The 26,834-nt window shown below is 34.0% G+C and overlaps 1 protein-coding gene across 1 annotated transcript in view; it reads left to right on the top strand.

Moving 5' to 3' along the window:
• The window catches only part of DPH6 (diphthamine biosynthesis 6), a 205,549-nt gene that overhangs the window by 72,888 nt on the left and 105,827 nt on the right, over window positions 1-26,834 (top strand). The window contains exons 7-12 of the mRNA XM_084288587.1: window positions 684-778; window positions 7,286-7,373; window positions 16,219-16,369; window positions 17,423-17,554; window positions 20,941-21,070; window positions 23,631-23,805. Coding sequence (XP_084144713.1) covers window positions 684-778; window positions 7,286-7,373; window positions 16,219-16,369; window positions 17,423-17,554; window positions 20,941-21,070; window positions 23,631-23,805 — 771 coding nt within the window. The remainder of the gene's footprint in view (window positions 1-683; window positions 779-7,285; window positions 7,374-16,218; window positions 16,370-17,422; window positions 17,555-20,940; window positions 21,071-23,630; window positions 23,806-26,834) is intronic.

Here is a 26,834-nt window from a genome sequence, read left to right as displayed (position 1 = left end):
TGAATAATTAAACTAGTCACATCTCTTATTTTGAATTTAATGGACAATTAATTAATTAATTGTAAAAGACAATTATGTGTTTTAGTGGGATATTGAGATCTTCAGGAATATTTATAAATTTATATGCTGACTTAGTGTATTCAGTACAATTTGGAAACGAAATAACATATCGCTACTTTTTTTGGTTTTGTTTTAACTTTTCACTATTAGAAAACCTGTTGATTCTATTTGTTAGAATATTGGGGAATAGTGGATATTTACCAAGATGTAGAAGCAATTGTTGAATCTGTTGCCAAAAATTATATTTGTTGTATACTTCTATGTAAAGTGTTACATCTTGTATTGGTTTATAGTACAAGATTCTCACAGAAGTGAACTCTATGCTAAAGAGAGAGAACCAAATTTGGGTGTCTGAACAACCTTTCCTGTCTACTGTGGAAGAATTACTAGGATTTCATTTGTTTATCTGAACATTATAGTGCCAGTTCTACTTAAATATAACACATTGATAATTCTTAGATCGTTGTGATGGGCCATACAAAGAAGTCAAGAACCCTCTATGTGATATTTAATTTTTTTCAGCCTTCTAATGTGTGGTCTTTTAGAAAGTACACACTGAAATTTTATGCAAAATATCTTTAATAGAGTAATGCTTACATATTTAAATTTCCCTTTTGTGTTAGCTTTCTGAGAAATACGGAGTCCACGTTTGCGGAGAAGGTGGAGAATATGAAACATTCACTCTGGACTGCCCTCTGTTTAAGAAGAAAATTGTTGTGTAAGGAACACTTTCTTCCATTTCCTTATATTAAAGCAATGTGAACAAATTCACATTTAGCTGGAGGCAACTTGTGTTGGCAGAGGTAAAACATGTCCTCTAAGTTCACAAACACTCACTTCATTTAACACTGGCAAAGTCCTCCAAAAACCTAAATCAATACCTGACAAGACGAGGCCTTCATAGAAGGCTATAAACTTTTTAGACATTTGCACTTTTCGTTTACTTGCTGATTATGGCCTGCAGTAAAACTGGTACCTACACACTGACACTTTTATCCTTTCATGAAGTGCGAATTGCCTGTAATATTTATCTTTCATTACAGCTACATTTGATAAACTGCCACATCAGTAGCCTGTGGGTTCCATTAACTGTGTGTGTGTGTGCGCACGTGTTTGCAGGTGGGCATGTGTAAGTTTAGCAGCTTAGAATGATCAACATGATTCTTTAATTATTAGAGGATATTTTGAATACAAACTTTGGTGAATCCATCTAACTTGCACTAAATACCTTATTCCTTCAACATAAATTGCTAAAATATGTGTAGTGGGATATGGTTGATGAGTCTTGATGTAAGTTTCTTGTTAAACTGTTAAATAGCTAAGGTAAGCTTTGAGTGAGGTGTTTTGATTGCTGTTCCTTTTCTTAGCCAAGTAAACAGAATACTAATCATGTATTTGGTGATGATCATCTTAGGAAAGGTCAAGATTGTAGAAAAGATAGACATGGTTAAGGCTTTCATGTTGAAGACCTATTTATTTAATTTTTCCATAGTGATGGGTTCTATCTATATATGGAGCAGAAAACTAAGAGCTGTTCAACTTTGTTTCATTGCATGGCAGTAAGATAGAAAAAACAATATACAAAATGGGCAAAGGGATAGAAGCTAGTCTAGCTGATGTCTGCTGAGCTATTGGTTGACTGGAAGATAAATCCTCTGTAGTCAACTAAACTAGATAATTTGAGCCTGGAGACATCTCCATACAGGAAAGCTATGGAATTCTCTAATAAGAGGAAAATTCAGAAAGTAAGAATGTGGAATCCTTAAAATGGATTTAAGTTTGTGGATGGACTTGTGGATCTAGGAAGTGAGACTTGTTGAGGAAGATTGTCTGAGGGCAATTAGTCCTAGGTAGAAGTAGTAGTTTGAGAACTAACGTGCTAATTGGTAGGAGTTGGAAAGTTAAGCAGGAGGGTAGAATAAAGCATGTGTGGTGCTTAAGTATGCATTATGACAAATAAACTGTGGGAAGAACTAGGACAAAACAACCCAATATACACGCAGATTGAATCAGTTTGGTCTCTTTCTAGAAAAAGAAAAAAATTGCAAAATCTTTGCTAGTACAAGATTCGTTTTTCCATTTAAGGTCTGATACGATTTCTATTAAATTGACAAATTCTCATAAATTCCAGTAGGTGTCAGAGGCAGAATTTTGCTAAACATTTTTTTTTTTTTTTTTTTTTTTTTTTTAAGGAGTAAAACTACCCGTTACCAGGCAATTGTGGCCTAGTCAGCATTTGTATTACAACACTTGAAGTAAAGAGTATACTTCAGAAGAAGGGTAGCTAGGTTTTAACTGATGGATGAAATATGCTTCTATAAGTTTTTGCACTTAAATGTGTTTGGCTTATCATTTACATTTGTACTATTTATTTGGGCGTTTATGCTACAGATTAAATCTGGGAGTTCCGCTGGAATTAAGATGCATAATCCTTCTTTAGAAAGCTCTCTTTGCATACACGCAATGGATTTTTAGCATACATAACACATTACATAGAAAACTGTTAAGTCTCGAGAAATTTTTGGTTGGTGTTGTGTGGGGAGAGAACATTTTTTTATCCTGCCATCAGGTCCTACAGGAACTATATTTGCAAAGAGTTTGAGAACACATTTAGGAAAGCACATTGTGCCGTTGGTTTGGGATCAGCCAAATACCAGTTTAAGAATATCTTAATATATATTCTGAATGTATTTCTGACTGTCAGTGGTTTAATGAGCCATTCAGATAACTGAATACTTGGACTAGCTAAAACAGAGGCTGAGTTGTCCTTATTTCTATTGGCCACACTCCAAATAATAACAAAAGTTAACAATAAATGAACAAAAATGCAGGAAAAGACAAGTATATAAATCAGTGTTTGTATAATAATAAATATAAACACAGTAGGCTGTTAAACAGCTACTCAAGCTAGTTCTAAATACACATTTCTGTAATGGAAACTGAATAGCTATGCTGACATTGTGTCTCTCAGGTGTAATTGGCCCTGCTTAGCTCTTCTACTACTTTGTCATAAAGGCATAGCTTTTGAGAGGGACATTTGTGTGAAAATCTATTACTTTTTACACTGAAAATATTTGTAGTTTCTTCTTCATTAAATAAGTTATTCATAATAATATTATTTTCTACTTTTTATTCTTGTTTTTCATGCACGCTGTGTGAAGCTAAACAGACTATGTTGTTGGTTATGCTGGTACAGTTTCCAGATGTTTAGATAACTGTGATTGTGGTATATATCCTGATACTTTTTTGAGGCATAAATGGAATTTTAAGAATTACAAGCTAGAGGTTGAAACCTGTACAGATTTTTCAAGGTCCTAAGTTCCTTGGAAACTTTTCGCTAGAGAAAGTTTCTATGGAAGATAATGGAGATAATTCTTTCCTGTATAATAGGTATAGTGGGTTAATCTTGGCTGGCTGCCAGGTGCCCATGAAGGCACCTTTACTCTCTACTTCCTTAGTCACACAGGGCAAGAAAATGCAGTAAAGAGCTTGTGGGTTAAGATAAAGACAGGGAAATGACTTACCCAATACCATCATGGGCAAAACAGACTTGACTTGGGGGAAATTATTGATCTGCTCCAATGTGGGACCCCATGAGCTGCAGCTCTTGCCAGGAGCCTGCCCCTGCATGGGGCTGGCAGCTTCTTTCAGGGCACATCCACCTGCTGCAGCCCTGTGTCTTCCTTCACAGTCTGCAGAAAGGATATTTATTCCAACATGGACCTTCATGGGCTGCAAGGAGACAATCTGCATCACCATGGTCCTCTCCACAAGCTACGGAGGAATCTCTGCTCCAGCACCTGGAGCATCTCCTTCTTCACTGACCTTGGTGTCTGCAGGGTTGTTTCTGACATATTTTTTTCTTAATTCCCCCCTCTCACAACTGCTGTGCAGCATTTGTTGTTGTTGCTTTTTTTTAACCTTTCTTAACCTTGCCACATAAACCTAGTAAAAGAGGAGAAAATATGCCTAACGTTTATAAAACTACTTTTGGGTAGCATTTTCACTGGTTGCTGCTTTTGTCACATGAGACTTGTGATATATTTCCACAGTGTCATCTTTGAAAAAAGAAATCTAGACCAAGGAAAAAAAATAAAAATAACCTTGATGTGTGACTTACAGAGAAGTGGGAGTCTATTTAGTGTAAGAGCATAAGATTAAATTTGCATTTGAATATTAAATTGAATTCTTGCCATTCCATTCAATCTTCATTAAAAAATACACTTCACAAACCAAGCATGCCAAATTGCATGAAATAATTGAAAATAAACAAGATTTAGCATTAAAAACAAATAATAAAATCTTACATCCAGAGTTGTCAACCAAGAGTCAAACGTGTTTTATCTGGTTTTACCAGATTGTTGTAATCCAGTTGTCAGCTTTCTTATACTCAATATTTAAGACGTACCAATCATTTTCTGTCTGGTATTACACTGATATTTACAGTGCAATTGATTGACACCTCTGCAAATCAGAGAGATGTAGTCCTCATCTATGTGAATGCCATCTAATATGTACCCTTATGATAAAGGCCCATTAATATTTATGGCACACAAAGTGTTTTACTTTTATATTTTTTAAGTTAAATTGACATACTGAAAATATTTTGGAAATATAATTTTACACTGATAAATGTTGTCATTATCTTTGTGTTTAGGTTTAGGGTTCCAGGTTTGGAGTCAATACTAAATCTCAGAATAAGAGGAAAACCAAAAAGGCTTGCTCTTACTTGTCATATTTGTCTTCTGAAAATATTTCTGACTGTTTTAAAGTAAATAGATATTTCCCGGGTCTTCAATAAGTTTTGAGGGATCAGATGATTATGATTTTAAAACTAGATAATTCAGAAAGTTTTTCAAACTACTTTTTGTTGCTTTCAAAAGTCTTCTGAAAATATTCATCAATAAAATTCCTGTGTTTCTGTCATAATGTAATTTCATTCCTAATGAAATTTCAGAATTTCAGCATTATATGGCCTTCATAACTGTCAGGGTCTCTCTAATGATTGTTTTTCATTTTAAGCTCTGCTGTTCATGGATTTATGTTTGTTTGTTTGTTTGTTTTCTTCTAACTTTTTTCTTTCTTGTTTTGTTCTGTGTTTTTTTTTTTGTTTGTTTTTAGTGTATTTTACTGTTTCCTAAGCTGGACATAACATCTAAGTTCAGGACTTCCTATCTTTTTTGAATTGGTGACTTATTGTTGAAAACAAAACTGTTCTAGTTTCCACCTCTATTACATTTAGTATTGAAAAAGATTTTATTAGTTAGAATTTTATTAGAACAATGATGTATGTTCTGAGAGGCTGACAGAAAATGAAGTGTTTGAAGAAAAATTTTATTTGACACATATCGTAATACTATTTTCAACACCACATATTCTATCTATTTTGACCCATTAGTTGAGAAATACTGACATATTAAACCAGACATCTACTATGGCATCATCAAAGATCAATGTGTTAGCTATATGTCATAACAATGTATTTCATACCTAGAAGAAATGTTTGTGATGTCTTGCTATTTACAATACTTGAATAACGAATAAGTGCTAAAAAATTGTGAAGTTATTGGACATACAATGTAGGTATCAATGGATACCTGTGTATCAGTACAGCATGCATACTACTGTACTGCTGAATTGGGATTACAAGTTGTACTGCCACTTTTACTTCAGAATTTAGTATTTTTAAAAAGTTACTAGGTGTTTAAATTAAACAGACATGTCCAATGAATAACCCTAAAATTTTGCTTTTCCTTTTGGAAGTAAGCTTTTCTGTTAATCTAAAATATCTAATGCATCACAAAAAGTACCAGAATTCCCAGTTGCTGTTGCTTCTTTCAATGTAAAGCAGCAAGTATTTACTGAGAATACCCTCAGACAGTGAAGACAGCCAGGTAACAGGTATCACTGCAGTCTTAATGTCTGATTTCTAACATTGTTTTCCCATACTAAAGATTTCCAAACTGATTTTCTACCCATTTACGATATTTCTGTTAAAAGTAAAAGAAAAAGACACCATGATCATTTGAAAAGAATTACTTTAATCTTAAAGAACAATCTTTAAGGAAATTTAAAAGAATACATAATATTTTGTCTTTAAAATCTTGATGGTAACTCTCAGGACTGAAGCTGGAGACCTGACTATCAAACAAATTACTTCAAAAGTTTATTAAAAGAGAAGCAGAGTTTCTTATGCTAGAAGTATTTATCGTTATTGTGCAATATACTAATGGTGATTATTTCAATGAGTTTTTAGTTCTAAATCTTAAGCCACATTTTAAAAAGCAGATATTTCTGTTAATTTTACACTGTCATTAAGTCAGTGAAATCTGGCCAAGACTTCAACTGTTTCCAGTTTGCATGGTTTTTGCATGTGTCATTACTTGAGAAGAGCTAGGCTTGGGGATTCCAAACAGGATTTTGTTGTATACTGTGAGGGTATCAAGGGCACCGTGGCTTCAGGAAAATTATCTGCATGTCCTTAGCCTTGCTTATAACAATTTTCAGGTTTTCTTTTAATGCATCTAAGTTTCTCTTATGTTTTCTTTGAATTTCTCACCTTCTGATGTTTGTTTCCTAGAGCTACCTTTTGCTTAAGCAGTAAAACCATGCATATGGATATAACAGATACTGCCTCTTCTGAATGAAAGTGTGACAGATTGTGTCTGTAAAAATGAAAACTACAATTAACTAATTTGAATCAGCACACAGGAAGTTTATCATTGTTACAAACACATTTGGCATTAAAAAGTTGTGTCTAGTAGTCTTCAGTATCAGATGCAAGATGGTCAAATCAATCAGTTTCTCAGCGTGAAATATTGTATGGTGTTAATACTTCAAGAACTGGTCCCTGGAGAATCACTTGAGGAATAAAAGACTTTTAAAAAAATCTTCTGTTGATGCAATGAAGAGATTGCTTTACATATTAGTCTCTGGAATGCAAAACAGAATGTCAGTTATGATTGCAAAAGCTACAGCTAGCTAAATCTCTCAGTGCTGGTCTGAAAGTACAGTTACTCCTTTTCAAAATTAGTAAAGATAATGTGTTGTTGAACAAAGTGACTTTATATGTCAAACTTGTTTTCTTAATTGTTATTAAAAAAACACAATTAACTAATAGATAATCAATGAGTTACTTTGCAGTCTGTTGTACAGTGACTAAACATTGATAATTTAAATGTAAATTTATACATTAATATGTGATGCTAATAATTTTGTATTTCAGAGATTCAGCAAAGGTGGTTGTGCATTCAGCTGATGCATTTGCACCTGTGGCTTACCTTCGTTTTTTAAAATTGCACCTGGAGGATAAGGCAAGTAGATTCCAAATGTCATCTCCCTTTAAAGCTATGTGTTGTTGTTGATTTTTTGTCAAGATTTGGAGTTAAGCTACATTTTCTCATGTTACTTTGAAGTAACTTTGTACATATTTAGTTGAATTTCTGAATTTGCCATAAGAAAAGTTCAACACAAATGCTTCCTTGTGTCAAATGAATGAAGGTAGTATATTTGTGTAGCATTTTTCATCCTGAAACCTCAAGGTGCTTCGTCAACATGGTGCAACCAAGCAGATATGTAACCTGTGTCATACAGCTAGCCACACCATGGAACACAGCTCTATTAGTAACTGTGTGACCAGTGTTGACTTGTTGGGAGGTGATATCTATTTATGCTGTTTTTGATGCAAAGTGACTGATTTTAAAACCTTCTGACTCACAAGTGGTTGAGGTTTTTTTGTTTGTTTGTTTTGTTTTGTTTAAAAAAAAAAAAAAAAACACTGGTTGGTCATTTAATTTTTTCCATATGAACTATACATCTAATTAATGACTCTAAATCATGTAGAGAACATATAGTCATCAAAGAACTTAAGAGAATTCTTGGTAGTTCACTGGGATCGTTCTTTTAGCTTCTGATTCCATGGAAGCAGAACCGGAATAAGAACTCTAGTGGCATAAGTATTGCAAATTTTATGTGAGATAAGAAGGTCAAGTAAGTCATTTTTCCTATTTTTTTTTGTTGTTGTTGGAAAGAATGTCTCATGATCTTCCTGCTACTGTTGCAGTCATCTCTTTACAGGTCTTCCTACTTCTTTCTACACTTTGGTGATCACCAAACCTCTTTTAGGTTCAAGGATTGTTATAAAATGTTATTCAACGGATGTTTTACATCTCATCTGTTTTGAGCAACTACATTTCCATATTTTCTTCAATATCTGATACACTTTTTTACCTCTTTTTTTTTTTTTTTTATCTTTCCAAACAGATACAATATCTGCATTATTTATTTATTTATTTGTTTGTTTGTTTATTTCATGATGACCTCAATCTTGCCACAGAAAGTAAATTGTATTTCACCCTGTCCATTTCTAGCTTGCGTTTCTTTCAAATATTTGTGTAGTAGAGTGTGGATGTTAACTAACTATGTGAGGCAAACCCATATAGTCTGAATAAGAGAAAATTGGTGGTGGGGGCATGGTGGGGACTAGTGATAATAGATTAATATTTCTTTAAGGGCATTGACTTTATTGCTCCTGGCAAACTTGATGCTAACATACACCATACATCTCAGCAATGTGACAGGCTAGGGAAAATGAAAAACACAAAGCTTTATATAAATCAGGCAAAAGTCATATTAAAATGCATAACATTTTATATGAGAATCAAGATTTTACTTTTATCTGTTCAGAAGCTTTTTTTCCCTCATACGTAGATGTTTTAGATTTGGTTAAATGTTCACAGTTTCAAGTAGCATTGTAGTGAATCATATTTCAAATTCATTGTAGACAAAGCTGTCACATTCCCTAAGAGGTAAGGTTTACAGAGGCATGCCCTGGATTTTGGTATATAAACTAATGTCTTGTAGAGTTAAAAGGAAAATAGTCTGTTTTATGCCATGGCTGCCTCACAATGAAAAGTATCAGAATGTTTTGGCTATAGATTAATTTATTTTATGTCATGATAAAATAAGCTGGGTTTTCAAGAAGCTGTGAATATGGAGAACCAGTCAATCTTTCAGAGCATAGCATGTTACGAAGTTAGCACAGTTTAACTAAGTAATAATAGAGAGGCCTTCAAAAATGAAATGCCTGTAGGACTGTATTTTTTCTCACTATTTTGTGCTTACAAGTTCTATAAAAAAAATAAATATCAGTTAGTAATTCAGCACTTGAAAGCCAATAACAAATCACTGCAGGGGAAAAAAAAAAAACAAAAAACACACCACTATTTTAGGAGGAGAATTAATTTTCGTTTCAGGCTTTTAATGGATTACTGAAAATTGGGCAAAACACTCTATTATGAGCAATGCATAAAAGTGGCCACTTATAGAAGCTCTTTGTAGAAACCATTAATAGTCTGCACAGTGATGTGTAATTCTAATAAGTATTATGATATCAGTTTTGTTATAATTTCAACTGATTCATACATATTTTTAACTTTTATTCTATTTATTTCTAACTTTTATTCTATTTTATCTTAGTTATGTTCTACAAGTGTTAGTTTTACATTCTTTAAATTTACTTTATAATCATTATGCAATTATAGCTAGTGTACCTTAGTCTCTGCTGTCTTTCCTCCTCTATAATGCATTTTCTTCAGATAAATCTCTTCATGTTTAACTACAAAGCCTGGGTAGAAATTTGCTTTAGATTGTTTCTGGCAGCAAAATGAGCCCTTGTGCCTGGGGGGAAATAACATTTTACTCACTGTTCTGGTTTAATACATTACTGTGCAACTTCAAGATGTATTTTTGCATAATAATTCAAGCTCTCTTTTTATGCCTCCTTCTTTCTTTCATTATTAGTGATACAGAAAAGACTAAAGAGATAATCAAATGTATTATTTTATTATTAGAACACTATTAAAAATTAGGTTAAAAAATGGTGTAAGAAAACTTTTTTTCGTAGGTATTCTTCAAAAACATTAAGAATAAATAATGCAAATAAAACACTCATGCCAAAAATTCATGGTTGTCTCATTTACTTCATTGTAAAAAAACAAGGTCACTGCTGTGATATACATAATACACATATCTAGTTTCATTGCTATTTTACTTGGCCAGTATGATTGTGTCTTTTGCACGTTTAAATTGTTGAATGGGAAGCAATTTCACAAGCATTTTCCAGCATTTTTTAAATCAAATGTATCAGCTTTTGTATTCGATACATATTTAATTTTTATATTTCCAAATAAGGTAAAATATAACTGTTTAAAAGTGCAATAACTATTTTTTTTTTTCCTTTTTACATTGCCAGCAAAATGAACTTGCAAAACATTTGTATTTTCCCCATATTATAATGTTCTGTTACTGTGTTGAACTGTATTGGCTTTTAAATGATCAGAAACAGAAATGAAAGCTGCTGGAGCTTCTGTTGATTTGGTAATTCTTTCTGAGCATACTTCTGATACCAGTAGTGAACATATTAGCTATCATTCATGTTCTAATAATTGCTCTTGCCCACATTTAATAATGAATGCTCTGTTCTCTGAGTCCCAGTGGGTAGAAAGACAGATACATCAAATGATACAAGCTGTAAAACTGCAGCTTCTTAGGTTGGGGATAGTCCAGAATGAGAGGGAGCCATGTAGCTTTCTTGCTACATTTGGCACAAGGAAAGGAGCCTATTCGTCTGCACCAGATAATCATATCTGATGTGTACTTTCTTGTAGTAGGATTACTAATTCATAGTATTGCATTGTATTTACCTACCATAAATTGATATTGCAAGGCTCATTTATTTTCCTGGTTGTAAAACATCTTGGCATGTTTTACATTGGTGGAACACATTTCAGTATTGCAAGCAGTTATGTCCCTGTCAACAAATCAATTTCACAGGTTAAATTGGAGACGAATGATTTTTAACATATTAGAAAAGGCACTTGGGAGATATTTACATGCCTTTTGTACTAAAGGAGTGTGATCCTACAGGTCAGATTTGATTCCACTTTGTAACCTCTTTCTGTCCAGTTTCTTCTAGCCTGAATTATTTTAATCAATCTCCATCTAGGACTTTAGCTTTAGGAATTAGACTTTTTAAGTGGTATTAAAGCGTACAGGAGGAAATTTCAAGTTGCAAAACATGTTTTGTTGGTGGCATTTTTTTTTAATACCTTGTCATCATTTAATGTTATTTCTACCTGGTAACATTTAATTTCCTTTCTGCATGGTAAAAATATGGGTAACTCCAGTTTGTTTGTTACAAGTACTTTTGTAAACTTTTTAAGAAATAACTGCAGAATTCTCTTCATTGTACAGTGATTTATTTCAAAATAAAGGATTTTCTTTCCTACTCCATTTGATTGCAGATCCAGTTTTCTGAAAAGGGATATTTTTTTTTTCTCTTTTCATAATAAAAGTAGTTTATTTTAAAGTCTTTCATAGTATAGGACTTTCTGTCCTGTGTGTCTGTATACTGTACTTGAAATACTGCAAAGAGATGTATGTGGTCTCCCTCATTATATTTATTCTAAGGAGTTATGTTGTCAAGGTAAACCGCGAAGAATAAAGAGTCTTCCCTTATGTCTTGTGAGCTCTCTGCCACACTATATTCTCATTGCTGCTCAGTGGGAAACTATCAGTTTTGGAATTTTGTTGTGATAGGTTTTTATACCAGTTTTTATGGTGGCGAATATAAGCTTTTTAAGATGACAATCTGTTGTTTTCATAAAAGACCACTACATGGAATTTCAGCTGTATCAGTCAAAGTCCTAGCTCCCAGGCTTTTTCAACGGGAGAATTTGGATCTTGGAACGCTCGTGCATTTGCTTAACTTCATTCTGAGTGTGCTTACATCAATGACATGAGTTATGTGAATATAGTTAAACATATGCATGCATGCAGGCTCTGATCCAGAATTAGGTTGGTATCACAATGTACAGTGGGTGTGGGAGAAACAGTGTAACAAATGGGAAAATATATTGCTTCTGTGAAGTAACATGAAAATGTTATGTGGTAAAATAGGTTCTGTAAGATTTAATTAAAATGTCATTATAGCAAGCTTGATTTTTTTTTTGTTGTTTTTAAAAAGATGAGAATATTATTCAGGGAAAGTTGGTCTATTTGTGACAGTCTGTAACTTTTAGTTTTACATTCTTAGATTATTTTCTCTGTCGACAGGAACGGAAGACCAACATTTGTATGAGATTTGAATATAGCTACTAAACAGAGTCTGGCAGCTCTACTTATGCTGGCATTGAGCCTGTTCTTCTAGTGCCAGGTTCCACACCTAATACTTCTGCTGAAGCCTACACCAGTGCTGCTGTTGAATGTGATTGATTACCTATGTTTCTGGAGCATTGTGGGCATCAGCCTTGAATGAATCATTGTGATGTGTCATAGCCATTGAAATGAACTGTAGTCTATAATTATTCTTATAGTCTTTGGTTCATGAGAAACCTTATAGAATTTCTAGTACTTCTTAGTAATTTCCAAAAAATTTCCAACTGACCAGCTGTTTGTGTAAAGGAATAAACACAGATATATAATTCCGTTATATGTATCTGTGAAGCAATATTAATATGTTTCCCAACTTACAAAATATTGACATATTTAGGAAAAAAAGGATGTGAATGGATTATATGAGAATTTCATATGGCATGCATTTGGGTTATATGTAACATTAACAAAGTACAAAGCTACACAGGAGTTCTGTAGGTTGCAGCAAACCAGTTGTGATAAAATCTGTGAGTTTTACTACATACTCATGAATTTTTTATGAAGTACATTTATAGAAAAGATGTTTAGAAACATAGTTGAAAACTATCTTCACAGATGGCATAAAAATGGAATAGGTGCTTGTTTCATATTCAGTGGTGTAGTGTCATGAATTCGGTCCTTAAGATTAGGGAATGGAGAGAAGTTACAGGTCTCTCATAGCATTTATACAAGATGTCTACCTCTAGATTGCTCAGAAGGTACTTACGTAAAGCTTGAAACAGAATGACTGTCATATTGTCAAGCTGGAACTTCTTTCTCCCTTTCCAGTCATCATGTTTTTACTTTCATAATGTTTTGTTATGAAAGTAATAGTTTGTTATACCATATTGAAGGTAAAACCCAGGTGTCTTATTTAGAAGAAACAAGAACAAAAACAACACAGAACTGAGATAGTATCACTACTCACAGGTTAGGACCAAGAGATGCAAACTCAGTATATTGTATTAGTACCTTTTGAATGTCTGTGTTCCATGCTAATTTGTAGTTTCATGAGCAATGAAGCTGGTGAAGGGTCTGGAAAACAAGTCTTATGAGGAGCATTTGAGGGAGCTGACATTGTTTAGCCCGGAGAAAAGGAGGTTTGGGAAACCTTATCTCATTCTACATGTGTTAAAGCAAGCCTAATTATGTTACAGCAAGATGAGGATTGGTCTATTCTACCAAGCACCAAGTGATAAGACAAGAGGAAAATAGCGTTAAGTTGCACTAGGAGAGGTTTAGGTTGGATATTAGGAAAAATTTCTTCACTGGAAGGGTTGTGAAGTATTGGAACAGGCTCGCTATTGGAACGCGTATCAGGAAACGTACATGTAGGTGTAGAGCTTAGTGACATGGTTTAATAGTGCATTTGGCAGTGCTAGGTTAACAGTACTAGATCTTAGAGATCTTTTCCAAACTAGAAGAATCTGTGATTCTATGATGAACATTCATGTTGAAAGCAACCAACTCAATAAAACAGCCATTTGCAAGAAGGAGATGGTAGCAGTTATTGCACTTCATGCCACTGTATGGCCTGAATATTTCTATATAGGATCATCTTGTAAACTTTTTTTTTTTTTTTTTTTTTTTATCTTGGTTGTTGTGGCATAATCCAACTGGAGATCTATTTCTATTCCAGATTTATCTTCCTGCTTCTCTATTTTCTACCTGAAGGGCTGGGGCTCTCATGTGGCCCTCTGGTTAATGGCAAAATATATCAACTGATGGTAGTCGAAGGTGTAATTCAGTGAGTGGGAAATGGTATAGAAGCTGTTGGATGCTTGTATACTGTAATGTTGGAATACACATAGTGTTTGTGCTAAATTGCAGTTTTCATCTGCGCTATTATGTCACATTTAGTTGGCTTCTTTTAACCTCTCATGTACAATTGATTCACATAAAGTTGATTATTGCCTTGGCTGTGATGCCTAAGAGGAATGAATAAAATGAAGTCCAATCAAAGAACATCAGCCCCTCTTAGAGCATAGCTTTACTGTTTACAGTGCTTAAAAACTCTCCTTGAGCCCTTCTAGAGACAGCAGAACTGAGTTTCCTAGGAAATGACCTTTTTGTAATTTAATGTTTTGAGAATTTCCAAATACCCTGCTTTCACTTAACTGGATCCTTTCTCTATCCAGTGAAGTCAAATGTCAATGTAAATGTTGAACTCTCATCAGACTTCTAATTCATGCTATAAGTTTCTGCCTTTTTTTTTTTTTTTACTTTTTTTTCTTTTTTTTCTTGAAGTGTAATAAATGGCTCAGTCTTCAAAATAGGACTATAATCAAAGTTTATGATTTTTATGATTTATTAAAGGAATAGAGGTAAGCAAACAGCGCTGGGTGCTCCAACAAGACACACACCAGTTACATCAAGCAGCTGATTTTTATGCTCCTAGGCTAATACACATTCATTACTACTTCTAAAAAAAACAGGGTTATTATAATTAGTTTCTGGAATCCAAACCCTCCTACTGGAGCATGCGTATCAGTCTTCGGTGGTCCTTCTGGGGGTCTCTGGTGGTCTCTCGTGCTGAAGGCTCATAGTCTTCTTCCCTCTTGTCCTTCTCCCTTGTCCAACTTGGCTGTATGTCAGAGACTTGTGCAATGTCCCCTGCAAGCTTTGTCTTTCAGTTGTTCTTCAGCTCTCCCCATCTTCTTAATCTCCTGGCTAGATATCAGAAACTTGCACAATGTCCCATGCAATAGTCATAATAGTTAGAAGTTATTCTGAAACCCCCCAGATATCAGAGACTTCAAGGAAAAGCCTACAAATACATTTCCCTTCAAGCTCTCTATTGACAGGAATTGCTAAAACATTCCTTTGCAAGGTACAAGAACTGTATACATTAACCACCCTGTTTTTCTTAGACTTGTGGTTATACAAGGGTCTGTAGGACAGAAGGTCACATTCATCATACCATGCAGTCCTAGCATTGTTCCATATTGACACGAATCAGATGAACATATCTCACACTTGTGAAGTAAAATAATATTCAACAATTTCTGATCTATATTTAAGGACTTCTGAAAGCCTCATGTTTTGTCACCTTTTTGTCTTTTTTTATTTGGCTTTATCACCATTTTGTGAATTCAGTATTTAGGAAGCCTTCAATAAAATACGTATTTCAGATACTATATGAATGACCTCTGAGCAGAAATTATTGTTAGAATCGGGAGCTGCAGCATGAAGTGATGTGTGATTAAGTTTCATGGACAAATTCTGTCATAATTTATATTGTTTTTAGATTAAGAAAAGTAGTGTTTGCCAAGCTAGTGACCCCAACATCAACATACTTTGCAGATTAGGCTGCCTTGGAAAATCAGTGAATTGCCCCCACTGTATAAATCTTGGTAAATGTTGTTCTCTGTGTTTCAAAATTCTGAGCATCCCAAAATGTGTCGAGTTTGATGGAAAGGATACTCTTTCCTTGAAGTGAATGGAGCAAGACTTAGTTGCTGCATTTACTCAAGATTTATCAAGGTTTTAAAACTGTTCTTGCTAGTCCTTTTCCCGTTTTTCAAGTATTTATTTACATTGTTAATTATCAAATTGTTACTTTTATATTTGTGTTCCTTCTTGCACTTAATTTATCTGTTTTTGTTTGTTTGTTTGTTTGTTTTAAGATAGCTGCACAATTGTGGTATAATGTTTCTTCATTATAATATTGTTCTATCTCTTATCTCAAGTCTTATCAGTTCTCATATCCATTGCTCTTATTTACTAAGGCTGCATTTTGATCTCATATGGTGTGTCAACATGAGTTTATTGTATTTTGCTAATTTAGCATTCTAAAGAGTGGGAAATCCTGTTGCTGTTCTGCCATGAATAATATTCTAAGCTTAGGTACACCTGGAGCTGTAGTATTTTTTGCAATCAAAACTGAAAATTTGAACGATGAAATCTGATAATTTCACACTGCTTGGCAAGCTGTTTACTTGGTTATTTTATGTTTGTCTTGAGCAGGGGGAGTCTTCAGATATGTTCAAGGTCAGTAGCTGTTCTTGTGACATAACCTGCAATGATGGAGACATTTTACCTTCATCAGAAGTGGAGGAACCACAGAAAATCATTCCAATCATCTGGAAGTCTTTGAAGCATAATTCTTTGGATTTCAGTGAGTCTATAATACTTTATGCTTAAAAAACTTTATTGTTTTCTGAATGAAATTATTGTAATATAATCAGTCATTACAGTGGAAGGAATGAGCTTTATTTCGAAGGTCATTCCAACACCTGTACCCCAACTCTACAGTTTTAAATCGAAAGTAGAAAAGCAAACTCTAAAATGATCTATAAAATGCAACCATGTGACTTGCTTGCATGCTGCGAGTCTACCCCATTTGTAAAAGCAGCCTCGGGTATATGCGTGATCACGTTTAGCACCCTAACAAGCTACTGTCTCTTAGTTGAGCCACAGTAATAAATCATATGCCTCATACTATCATTGCCTGAAACATGAGGTGACTAATGCAAGATAAACTTGAATTCATAGATGGGTAACTCATTGAAGTACCACAGCATCACTGTTACTCTAAATCCAAAGAATAGTAACCTCTTCCTGAAAATTAAGTTTCATAGTGTAACAGTGTTTGTTATTGAATGCTGTTTAGGCACATGAATGTAGATAAATTCCTGATGGGTTGTTTGATTGTGTGGGGGGAAGCATTTGCTAAGATTATCAGAACCGTGTTAAACATTTAACTTCCATTAAAATTTGTCAGGTAACTTTGATAAGCTGTTTCTGTGTCACTTGAATACTTTTGAAAATTGTAGCTTTTCAATATAATTTCTTGTGACATTTCTGTCACAAAACACATAGAAAATTTGTAAGTTTGGGGAGGGGGAAGGGAAGAAGGAGAGAAGTACTGACATTTTCAGCTAAATGCCACTTCTAAGCACATTTTCTGAAGGCAGTTTTGGAGAAGTACCACTTGGTTTGACAAGTACCATTTGGAAGCTTTGATATCAGTACATTTACTTTTAATAGGTGCTTTATACCTATGTTTCTGTATATAAATTTTGAAGATCTTTTAACAGCCTGAGGTTTTGTGTTTTTTGTTTGTTTGTTTGTTTTCTGTAGAAGCTCTTCATCAAAATGTAAATAGGTTCTTGGTTAATCTGACATCTTTCATCTTTGTAATCATAGTTCTGTACTTCATTTCACATAGCTAAGACATTTGGAAGCTCAGGAAAATCCAGGAATGGTTACCAGTGGTTTTCAGGTATCACAGCACATTTTCTTCCATCAAAAGGCAAAACCACACAAGAGGCAACAAGGGAGGCGTTTTCTTCTCTCCAAGGTACTTTTTTTCATTTAATCCATTATCTGCTGTTAATAGTAGTTCTTAAAATATGTATTGTCATATGTTTTGGTAACTTTAAATAGTGTGGTTGTCAGTGTGCTATCTCAGTTAGTGTTTGATTGGAATCGTTGTTGGCTTTAATACTGAACACATTGTAATTTGACTGGTTTTTGAAGACCCTGGAAAGCCAGAGTAGTGATCATATCACTGTGATGCTATTTCCATAGTGCTTACTTGCTTTATAGCTTGCTTTATAGCTTTCTTGCAATATATACTATGTGTGAGTGCATGTGTGTTATGGATGCTGTCTACTTGCTAAAGCACTTTTGTAGCTACCATAATTTTAAATTAAGTTTTCTAGAAAGCTGTTGAACATTTTGGCATCTAGGATTAGGTCAGTAGTAGTAAATCTTATTTATATTCTTAATGCAAAGAAGAAATTGCTTTCTTGGGATTCATGAAATCCAGGTTCCTTACTATCCTCTCCTTGCAGGACAAAATATTCACTTTTTTTTTTTCAGTCTAAATTCTAAATAAAGCATATTTCATAGGCTTGTTTTCATTCATTAAAATGGAAATAATTCTTATTATGCAAATAGGTAGTCTCATATTCTTGCTCAGAAAGTCTCATGAGGTATAGTCCTCTAAAGTTTTATGTTTGAAATGTGCAGCTGATTTCATGGCTGAATATAGGATAAGAAAGAAACCTTCAACATTTTTCAGAAGTTGTACTTTCTCAAAGGCTCTTACACTGGGTTTTAATTGCTTGGAAATCAGACAGCTAGGTGTGATTTAACTTTTAGTAAAAGGCAGCAGTATTTAGTGTAAATCTTACTGGCACTATTTGTAAATTGAAGTGAAAGGGTTTTTGTTCTCATTACATTTGAATGGAAATCTGCCAGTAAAATATTATATATTTTTACTATAGCATCTATCAAAAGAAGAACTAGTCTATGACTGGTTCAGTGGCCTGCTGCTTCCAGCGAATTACTTGCATTAGCTGTATTATAGTCAGGAAAAAATAGTAATTTTTCATGTAATTCTTGGTAGGAAATGTCATTTCTCACATTTCCTTTCTGACTATCTTCTTTTTGGAAGAGGATGTGGAAGACTGGATGAATTAAGGTTCTGTCATGGCAAAACAAGCTGTTTTGAGAACTTCACTGATCTGCAGATATGCACAAAGCTTTGTCTGAATTCATACTTTTGATCTATATAGCAGTTCAGTCCTTTATACTGTAAAAATGGAACAGCCACAGTCCTTTTAACCTTCTCTTTAAAGGGTTAACTGATTTAAAAATCTCTAAAGAGAATAAGTGCTGCCTAAAGGATTCAGAAACGGAAATTTCTGGACATTATGAAACACACAATTGTTCTGTCAAGTAGATAGAGTTCTTCCATGAAAACAAGAACAGGAGGGAGTTCAGTACATTACTCTTCACATTTATTTTCTTAAACTATTTTTTAAAACTTTCATTTAGATGTGATCAGAAGATGACAAAGATTGCAGTGCTTTACATATAAATATATAAATAATTTTTTACATGTAAATATGTAAATAATTTGGAACGATGACTCAAACGGTTTAAAATTCAAGAAAGGCTGTATGATTTCCTGGTGTATTGTGGAAATGTACTAAATAATAGCCCTCAGAAGAAGAACATACTGTTAAGAACCCAAGTGGTGGGTTTGTAACTGGTTTATCACTTATGCTTTCATACTTTGGATAGGTCAATTTTATTCTGCTTACAAGCTAGGGAGAGATTATTTCCCACCATTCCTCTAATTCATGCAGAAAAAATGGGGATTGTACTTTGACTTTAAGAAGATTTTTTTTATAAAGCTAAAAATAGTGAATTTATCAAAATCTCTTTGCCTTCAACCTGCTCTTACACTGTTACAGTTTCACAAATTACAGTTTGTTGGCTTATGCATTTTAAATTTATACTTTTTTTCTGTTAAATACTTCAGATAATGCTGCAGACCCAATCTTTTCTTGACTAAAATGCTGGCTGGAAATTTTAAAAATATTATCTTCTCCTTGAGTGATAAAATAATAGCTGGTACTGACATAGTTGTTGCTATCGGGCAATTTTCAAATATGTTTATTTTTAAATCCAGAATTAGATGATCTTTAAGGTCCCTTCCAACCCAAACCATTTATATTTCTGAACAGAATTATCACTGTGTGTTAATTTCTCATCTGATTATTTCTGGAGATGTATCTTGACTTCATAAGAGTTCTATGTCAATTGCTTTATAATCTCTTGTATCACTTAGTGGGGACTGTATTTTTTTGTCAGTGAGAATTCCCCTCTTCAGATTGCTATCACTAATAGCGGTTTGACTAAATAAAGCTGAGACATTTAGAGCAAAACTCAGTACTGGTGTGACCACATCAACCTTCATGGAAGTGTGCCAACTCTTGAACTGTATTTAAAGCATTAAAGAACAAGATCTGCCAATCTATGCTGACAAGAGCTTTGCATAGGTCATTTAAGTTTGGTCACAGCTATATCTTCTATATTTCTTCACTTCTTTCAGAGAAGACTTAGGTCTTCATTTTGTTTCTATTGCTCATGAGTTATAAAGGTACACACTGCAGAGCTGATCCACATACCTTTTTATGGTATTGACTATGTAAGAGTAATACGTTCTCCTAAAGTGCTATGACTGGAAGCTTCTATGCATGCACATTCAAGTGATTTTGAATTCCCAGGATCTTTTCTTTAATTGTACGTGCTTGTTTTTCTGTGCTCTTACCATTCCTTCATTTCTCCTGTGGCCACTTCTGTTTCCTATTGTGTGTCTTGCCGTTTATAACTCTTTGTTTATGCAGAGGTTATTACTGCAGTGTTGTTTTTCTTTTAAAACAGCTTAGGAAAGCATCACTCTGGAATAATCATATAAATATTTGATCTTTTTTTTGAAGAGGATGACTAAAAGACCTCCTATTGTCCCTTCCAGTTTTGTACTTTTGTGATTCAAAGTCCTTCATAGATTACTAGCTGTTGTAGTCTGAAAAACAAAACAATGGGGAAAAGAAAAAATAAAAAAAAAGATAAAACTGCAAAAAATTAGGAATATAGCATACCTATATGCATTAATGCATGATATGTTTTTTGGAGTAAGAATTCACCTCTGTGTGGATAGAATTTATTTGTGATATATTTTTGCATATTAAAAAAAATTAACATGAGAGAATTTCATGAAAAATTGGGTATAATGTAAGGAAAGGTAGTATGTTGCAAAGCCTTCAGTCATGTTTAGACAACTAGTTGTTATCAACTTGTTTTGTTGACAAACACAGGTTGCCTGTGTTGTCTTTCTGCACACATTTAAAATATTTCATCTTTAACAGCTATGTTATTTTTGTTTTGCAGCTAATATGACTTCATTGGGATTGAAACTAAAGGATATTATTTTGGTTCATCTGTATGCGAAGAACATGAAAGATTTCAATGTTATAAATTCAGTTTATGTGACAGAATTTGATTTGTGTCCACCAGCAAGGTAGGATTAGACTACTGTTATAATATATTTATGATACACTGCAATATGCTGTATTATTGTTAGCACATTTATGAAACTTTTGTACAAATATTTGTGTTTCACAGACTTGTAAGTACAGTTCTGCTGCCTTTTGGAGTAATCACATCACAAGTGCTAAAGTCAAAAACACTAGGGTTGGAAATTCTTGCCGTCATATTTTCCACAAGGTTTATAAGTGCCCCTTGTATGGCCTTACAGAAAAGTAATGCATATATTGAGAGTTTTCAGTTCTCTTTTGTTACTAGGTTGAGCTGACTGGTCTTTTGTCTTGATGGGGTTCTATTTGCGTGTTTGTTTGCTTCCCTTATCTGCTGGCAGTGCTCATCCTAATGTAGCCCAGGATGCCAACCAGCCCTCTGCCACAAGGGCACATTGCTGGCTTATGCTCATCTTGTTGTGCACTAGGACCTCTACAAGTCCTTTTCTGCAAAGCTGCTTTCCAGCTGGGCAGTCACCAGCATGCACAGGTGCCTGGGGGTTGTTCTTCCCCAGGTACTGTATTTTGCAATTCTTCTTAAGATGCCTGAGGTTCATGTCAGCTCATTTCTCCAGCCGGTCCATATCTCTCTGAATGGCAGCATGGCCCCCTGGTGCAAAACAGCCACTCCTCTGTTTCGTATCATATGCAAACTTGCTGAGGGTATACTCTGCCCTATCATGCAGGTCTTTAATGATGCATAGATTAAAACAGCTTGGAAGGATCCTCTAGAAGTCACCTAGTCTAACCCGCTCTTCAAAGCAGGGTCAACTAGGAAGTCAAATCTCATGTCTTGTTCATATTTTTTAAAACCAACAATTCGGAAATCTTCTAATGTAAAATAATATATAGTATACTCCCATTATGAAGTGCAGTATAGTCATGTGAATTTTAAGTGTAGTGTGGCAATGGTTAAAATATATTGTTAAGATAATGTATAACATGATAGATTCACATTCTCCTAATCATCTGTTCTGTCTGGGTGTTGGAAGAGATTACAGAGAGCAGGCAGATGCTTCTTTGAAATACTAACTGTAGTCCAGGCTTACCAAATAACAGAAGAATAGTGTGTTGGTTGTGTGTGCCTTAGGAGGAAGGGTCTAGTTCCAGCTGTTAACTACATGGTAATGAATCTCCACTGCTTAAGAGAATCTTAAGTTCGCTTTATGACACTTACCCTTATCCCAGTTTAGCTTCCTTCATTTCTCATTCTGCTGCATGTCTTGGGCCTCCACATTTGCATAGTCAGCCATATAGTTTTCCGTGACTTCTCAGAAAGGTCATAAATAACAGGTAGAAAGATTAGGAAGTTGCAGCAGGAAAAGGCTTTTTATGATTATTTTATAGAACATAGAGATTTATGTTGCATTTTAGCTAAGAGAAAAATTATGCAGTAGTTTGCATGGCTGCATCATGGCATTATGCACAGAGACCTGATTGTGAGAGCTCTCACAAGCAATATGCTAGAAGCACAGACTCAAGGGTGTGGATCTACACTAAATTTGCAAAATTGTCTTGAAAATTTACCAGCCCAAGCAGAAAATCCATTCATCCATGCTTATGATGATGGTAATGAAGAAAAAATACAGTATTTGCATGGGGGAGGAGGAGAGAAAGATTGTTTTCTTGGAAGAAATAAGCAAGACAAGAACACAAGAAGAATTTTGTAAGGTTATATTACATAATATGTAAAGAAACCAAGTAATTTTTGTTGGATTCCTGCTGAGAGATAAATGACTTTTTTATGCATGGACTGCAAATATAATTATTTTTCTGGCTTTGAAATGTCAATTTTTTTTTTTCTTTTTTTTTTTCTTTTTTCTTTCTACACACCCAACTTCCCACACCCCCCCATACACCCTGTTTTCTCACTGGCCAGAGGCAACAGAATGACTGTCTTTCTGTCCATCCAGGCACAGTCTTCCTTGGAGCAAACAATAGTGAACTTTATCAATTAATGCTTAAGCAGGTTTTCTATGCCATCATAAATGTCTATCTGTCATACAACGTAAAGTAAAACAGAAAAATATGCTCAGTATTGTATTATAATATGTAAGGAGGGTGTAAAGGAACAATAAACTACTTCATACCATTAGAAAACTGAACCTTTAGTCCAATTGTTGGAAGAAGATGCAGAGAAAAACATACGGAGATAAGACTATGACAAGGGTATTCTCAAGCTGAAGGCTGCTTAGCATAATTTACCTGACATTCCCAGAGTTGTGTGGTCAAAGTTTTCGTAGTAATAGAACTCATATATTCTTAATAAAATGATACACATAACAATAACGAAGCAGGAATGAGACACTGGCTATCATACTAGATTCTCCTTGGTGATGCAAATCATCTTGTCGAAGGTGTGAAGCTGATCATCATTTAGAGAGAAGATAACAGCTAGAAGGTTACTGTGATACTGTAGCTTTATGTTATGTTTCTGAAAAAAAAAATCATTATCTAAAATAAAAAACAAAAACATGGGAAATAAATGCTGGAAGTTGGTGCAAGCAAACTGTTTGAAAAAATATAATTGTCTTGTGTTTTCAGAGTGTGTGTGGAAACTCTGTTACCTGATGGAGTACTATTTTGCATTGATTGCCTTGCACATAGCAATGACATCGCAACAGATGGCATGTTAAGTGATGAAAAACTGGTCTTGCATGTACAGAGCATATCCCACTGGGCACCTGCTAGCATAGGACCTTACAGTCAATCCATCAAGGTAGGGAATCTTTGTTACTTCATTTGAACTATATGTCTGTTTACTGAGATGAGTACAGTTATAAAGTCTTTCATCCCAACTGCATCTGCAAAAGAAAGAAAGTATGAAAGTTTAAGTGAAGTATTATTGTTGACTGTAAAAAATGAAAATGAATATTTCAAAGCTATATTTTCAAAATTTATCAATAAAACAAAAGCTACTGTGCATCACAAGACAGATTAAATTTTTCTGTGCAGAGAATCTCAAGAACAGCATACTTTTTGTTGTTTGTTATAATTAGACCAAGTAATTGTCTCATGGTTTTATAATCTGACTAAAATATAAACACACTTAAGCAACAACCAAGGATATTTGAAATTTGTTTAAAGTGAGAAATTCAAACTTTTTGTAGGTAAGTTTCTCCTAACATTCCTATTCAGTGGAATCCTTACTGAGGCTCTTGGTACTGTTTAACCATTTGAAAGTATACCAAGGTTGAAAAACTTATTATTATTATTATTATTATTATTATTATTGTTATTGTTATTGTTATTATTATTCTCTTATTATTATTATTATTATTCTATTATTATTATTATTCTCTTATTATTATTATTATTCTCTTCCAATTAATAATAAAGTGAATCAAATTTTGCATACTATTTAAAGAGCATGAAAAGGAGGCAGTAAAGTATCATTGATAAGTAGACCAAAAATTTCAATGAAAGCTTTTTTCTATTCAGACTAATATGGTACCAAGATATCCACTTGTCCAGCTAGTACCATTTTAACAGATGATGAAATCTCACCTTTTCTATTGTAAAAACTGTATATATCTTTTCTTACCAATATTCCTCTTGTCCACATTGTGTCCAGAGGACACAATGTCCAGCCCAACAGTACTCTGAGGACAAAAAGTTAAAAAAAAAAAAAAGTAAATAAATGAGATTTACCATGATAGTGTCCTTCTGACAGAAACCAAACAACGGTGGCAGAATGATATAAGAATTTAAATACCATTTGAAGTATTAATAGCAAAATCAGACATTCTTCCTCTTTTAGGTTTAACATTCTTTAAAAACAACCTCAGTGTTTCTAAGAAATAGATATAAACTGTTGAAAGATACAATTTCACTGACTGACTTAAAAGAGAAAAACTGAGATAATTCAATATATTTTTCTTGGTGCACCTGTTCTGTTATTGCAGAACACTCTGACAATGTCTGTGTCAACACCTGGAATGTAAGCTACATTAGAACTACTGTAAAGGCTGATTTCAGTATTATATAACAAATGCCTAGGACTTTTGGTGTAGCATTTTATTTTCCAGTTATATTAGCTGGTGTAATGAAAGATAGTGTGTCTCTCTATAAACCTAACCTCACAGTACCCTAATGAGAGATTAAAGACTCTGTGCTGCTTTTGTCAGTCTTATTGACCGTCTTTCAGACCTTTCAATATATGAGAACCCTGTAGTAGTGAATTTTAACCATGTTTTACAAAGAATGAAGAAATCTGCATTTTTTCAATTTTTGTTACACTTACAGGACCTGACATATAACTCTGGGAAACTATCAGTTAGGCAGAATTAAATTTTTACATTTACCACTGCTCTCATCGTGCTTTCGATACTTGTGTGGAGAGTTTAAGATGATACTGAGAGAGAACTGTATGGTCCTTTTGCCCTCATGCTTGGAGATGTACTTTGTAAGCAGACTTTCAAAGTGTTCTAATTATATCCTTCTAATACAAGTACCTGAGAGTCTCTAGGCTATATTCTGTCTGGGAATGTGCAATGATGGCGGTTTGCTTTCATCCAGGCCTTTGTTCAACAGCGGACACAGTTTGTGCTGGTCGTTGATAAACTTAGCTTAGTATTTTTACTAAATGTATTTCATATTTTTACTTCTCACTCTTTTTTATCGTAGTATTATTTTATTTACATGCTTTAATTGTGTTTTACTAGTGGATTAGTGTCAAGACTATCTGTAATTGATAGTTTGTATGGAAACAGCTTCCTTATAATCTTCACAAAAGCTAACAGGACTGTTGTGTATTAAGGAGGTAAACACGAAGATCCGGTGTTAGTAGTGAGAAATTTAGACTGAGTTTATTCATGATTACGTATTTTGTGATTGCATTCTTTGAACATTTAATAACTGTAAGCATAGGTCATAAAAACAAACAAACAAAAAACAGCCCAGTGCAGCACTGAGATACTAACCACAAATGCTTATCTATGAATACATGGAAACTTGATAGTGTTTTTACCAGATTTTCTTCTAGTAAGTTAATGTAATTTAAAAGTATATGTGAACTTATAGTTGTTTTTTTTGTTTTGGCAACATTTCTTAATGTTTTTTTTTTTTCTATCTGGAAACAAACAAGAGAACTGCAACAGTAGAATTAATTGTACTCATATTCTACAATAATTGTTTTTTCCTTTTATTTTTTTCTGATCATCGATGCATAACAAATTAAAGGATAAGTACTGTGGGAACAATAGTAGGAATAAATAATCTTGTGTCTGATCAAAGGCAGTGATACTTGCAGTAGTTCTAATGTTTCCCTGCTAAGACTCCATTCTTTCTCTTACTGTGAAACTGAAAATGGTCCAATACAGCTTAGTGCATGGTCTGTATCATATGGCTTTAAAAAGAGAAAGTGGTGTTGGAAATAGCTTTGTCTATTATTTTCCTAGGACAGATTACCTGGCTGCTTAATCTTACTGGTTGCAGTTTTCCAAAAACATCCTAAGCTGTTATTAAACAAATTGCATATTTTAATGAATCCATGCATTTAGGGATGCATAGGTTATCCTTGTAAGAGGACGCATAGGTTATCCTTGTAAGAGGACGCATAGGTTATCCTTGTAAGAATATCGGCTGAAGAAGGATGAAGATGTACAGACATTAGAAACATTTTATTAGCAAATCAGAGATTAAAAAGATCATAGTATAATTCTTAGATATAACTGACCCTTTAAAATACTTTATTTTCACATTCATACAGCTGATAGTTGTCTGCCTCCTTCCCGTCCGTTGTGATTG

The sequence above is a fragment of the Netta rufina genome (genome assembly GCF_964035555.1).
Source record: "Netta rufina genome assembly, chromosome: 5".
Lineage (NCBI taxonomy): Eukaryota > Metazoa > Chordata > Aves > Anseriformes > Anatidae > Netta > Netta rufina.
Note: the sequence above shows the minus strand (reverse complement) of the source record. Positions and strands in the feature narration are given on the sequence as shown.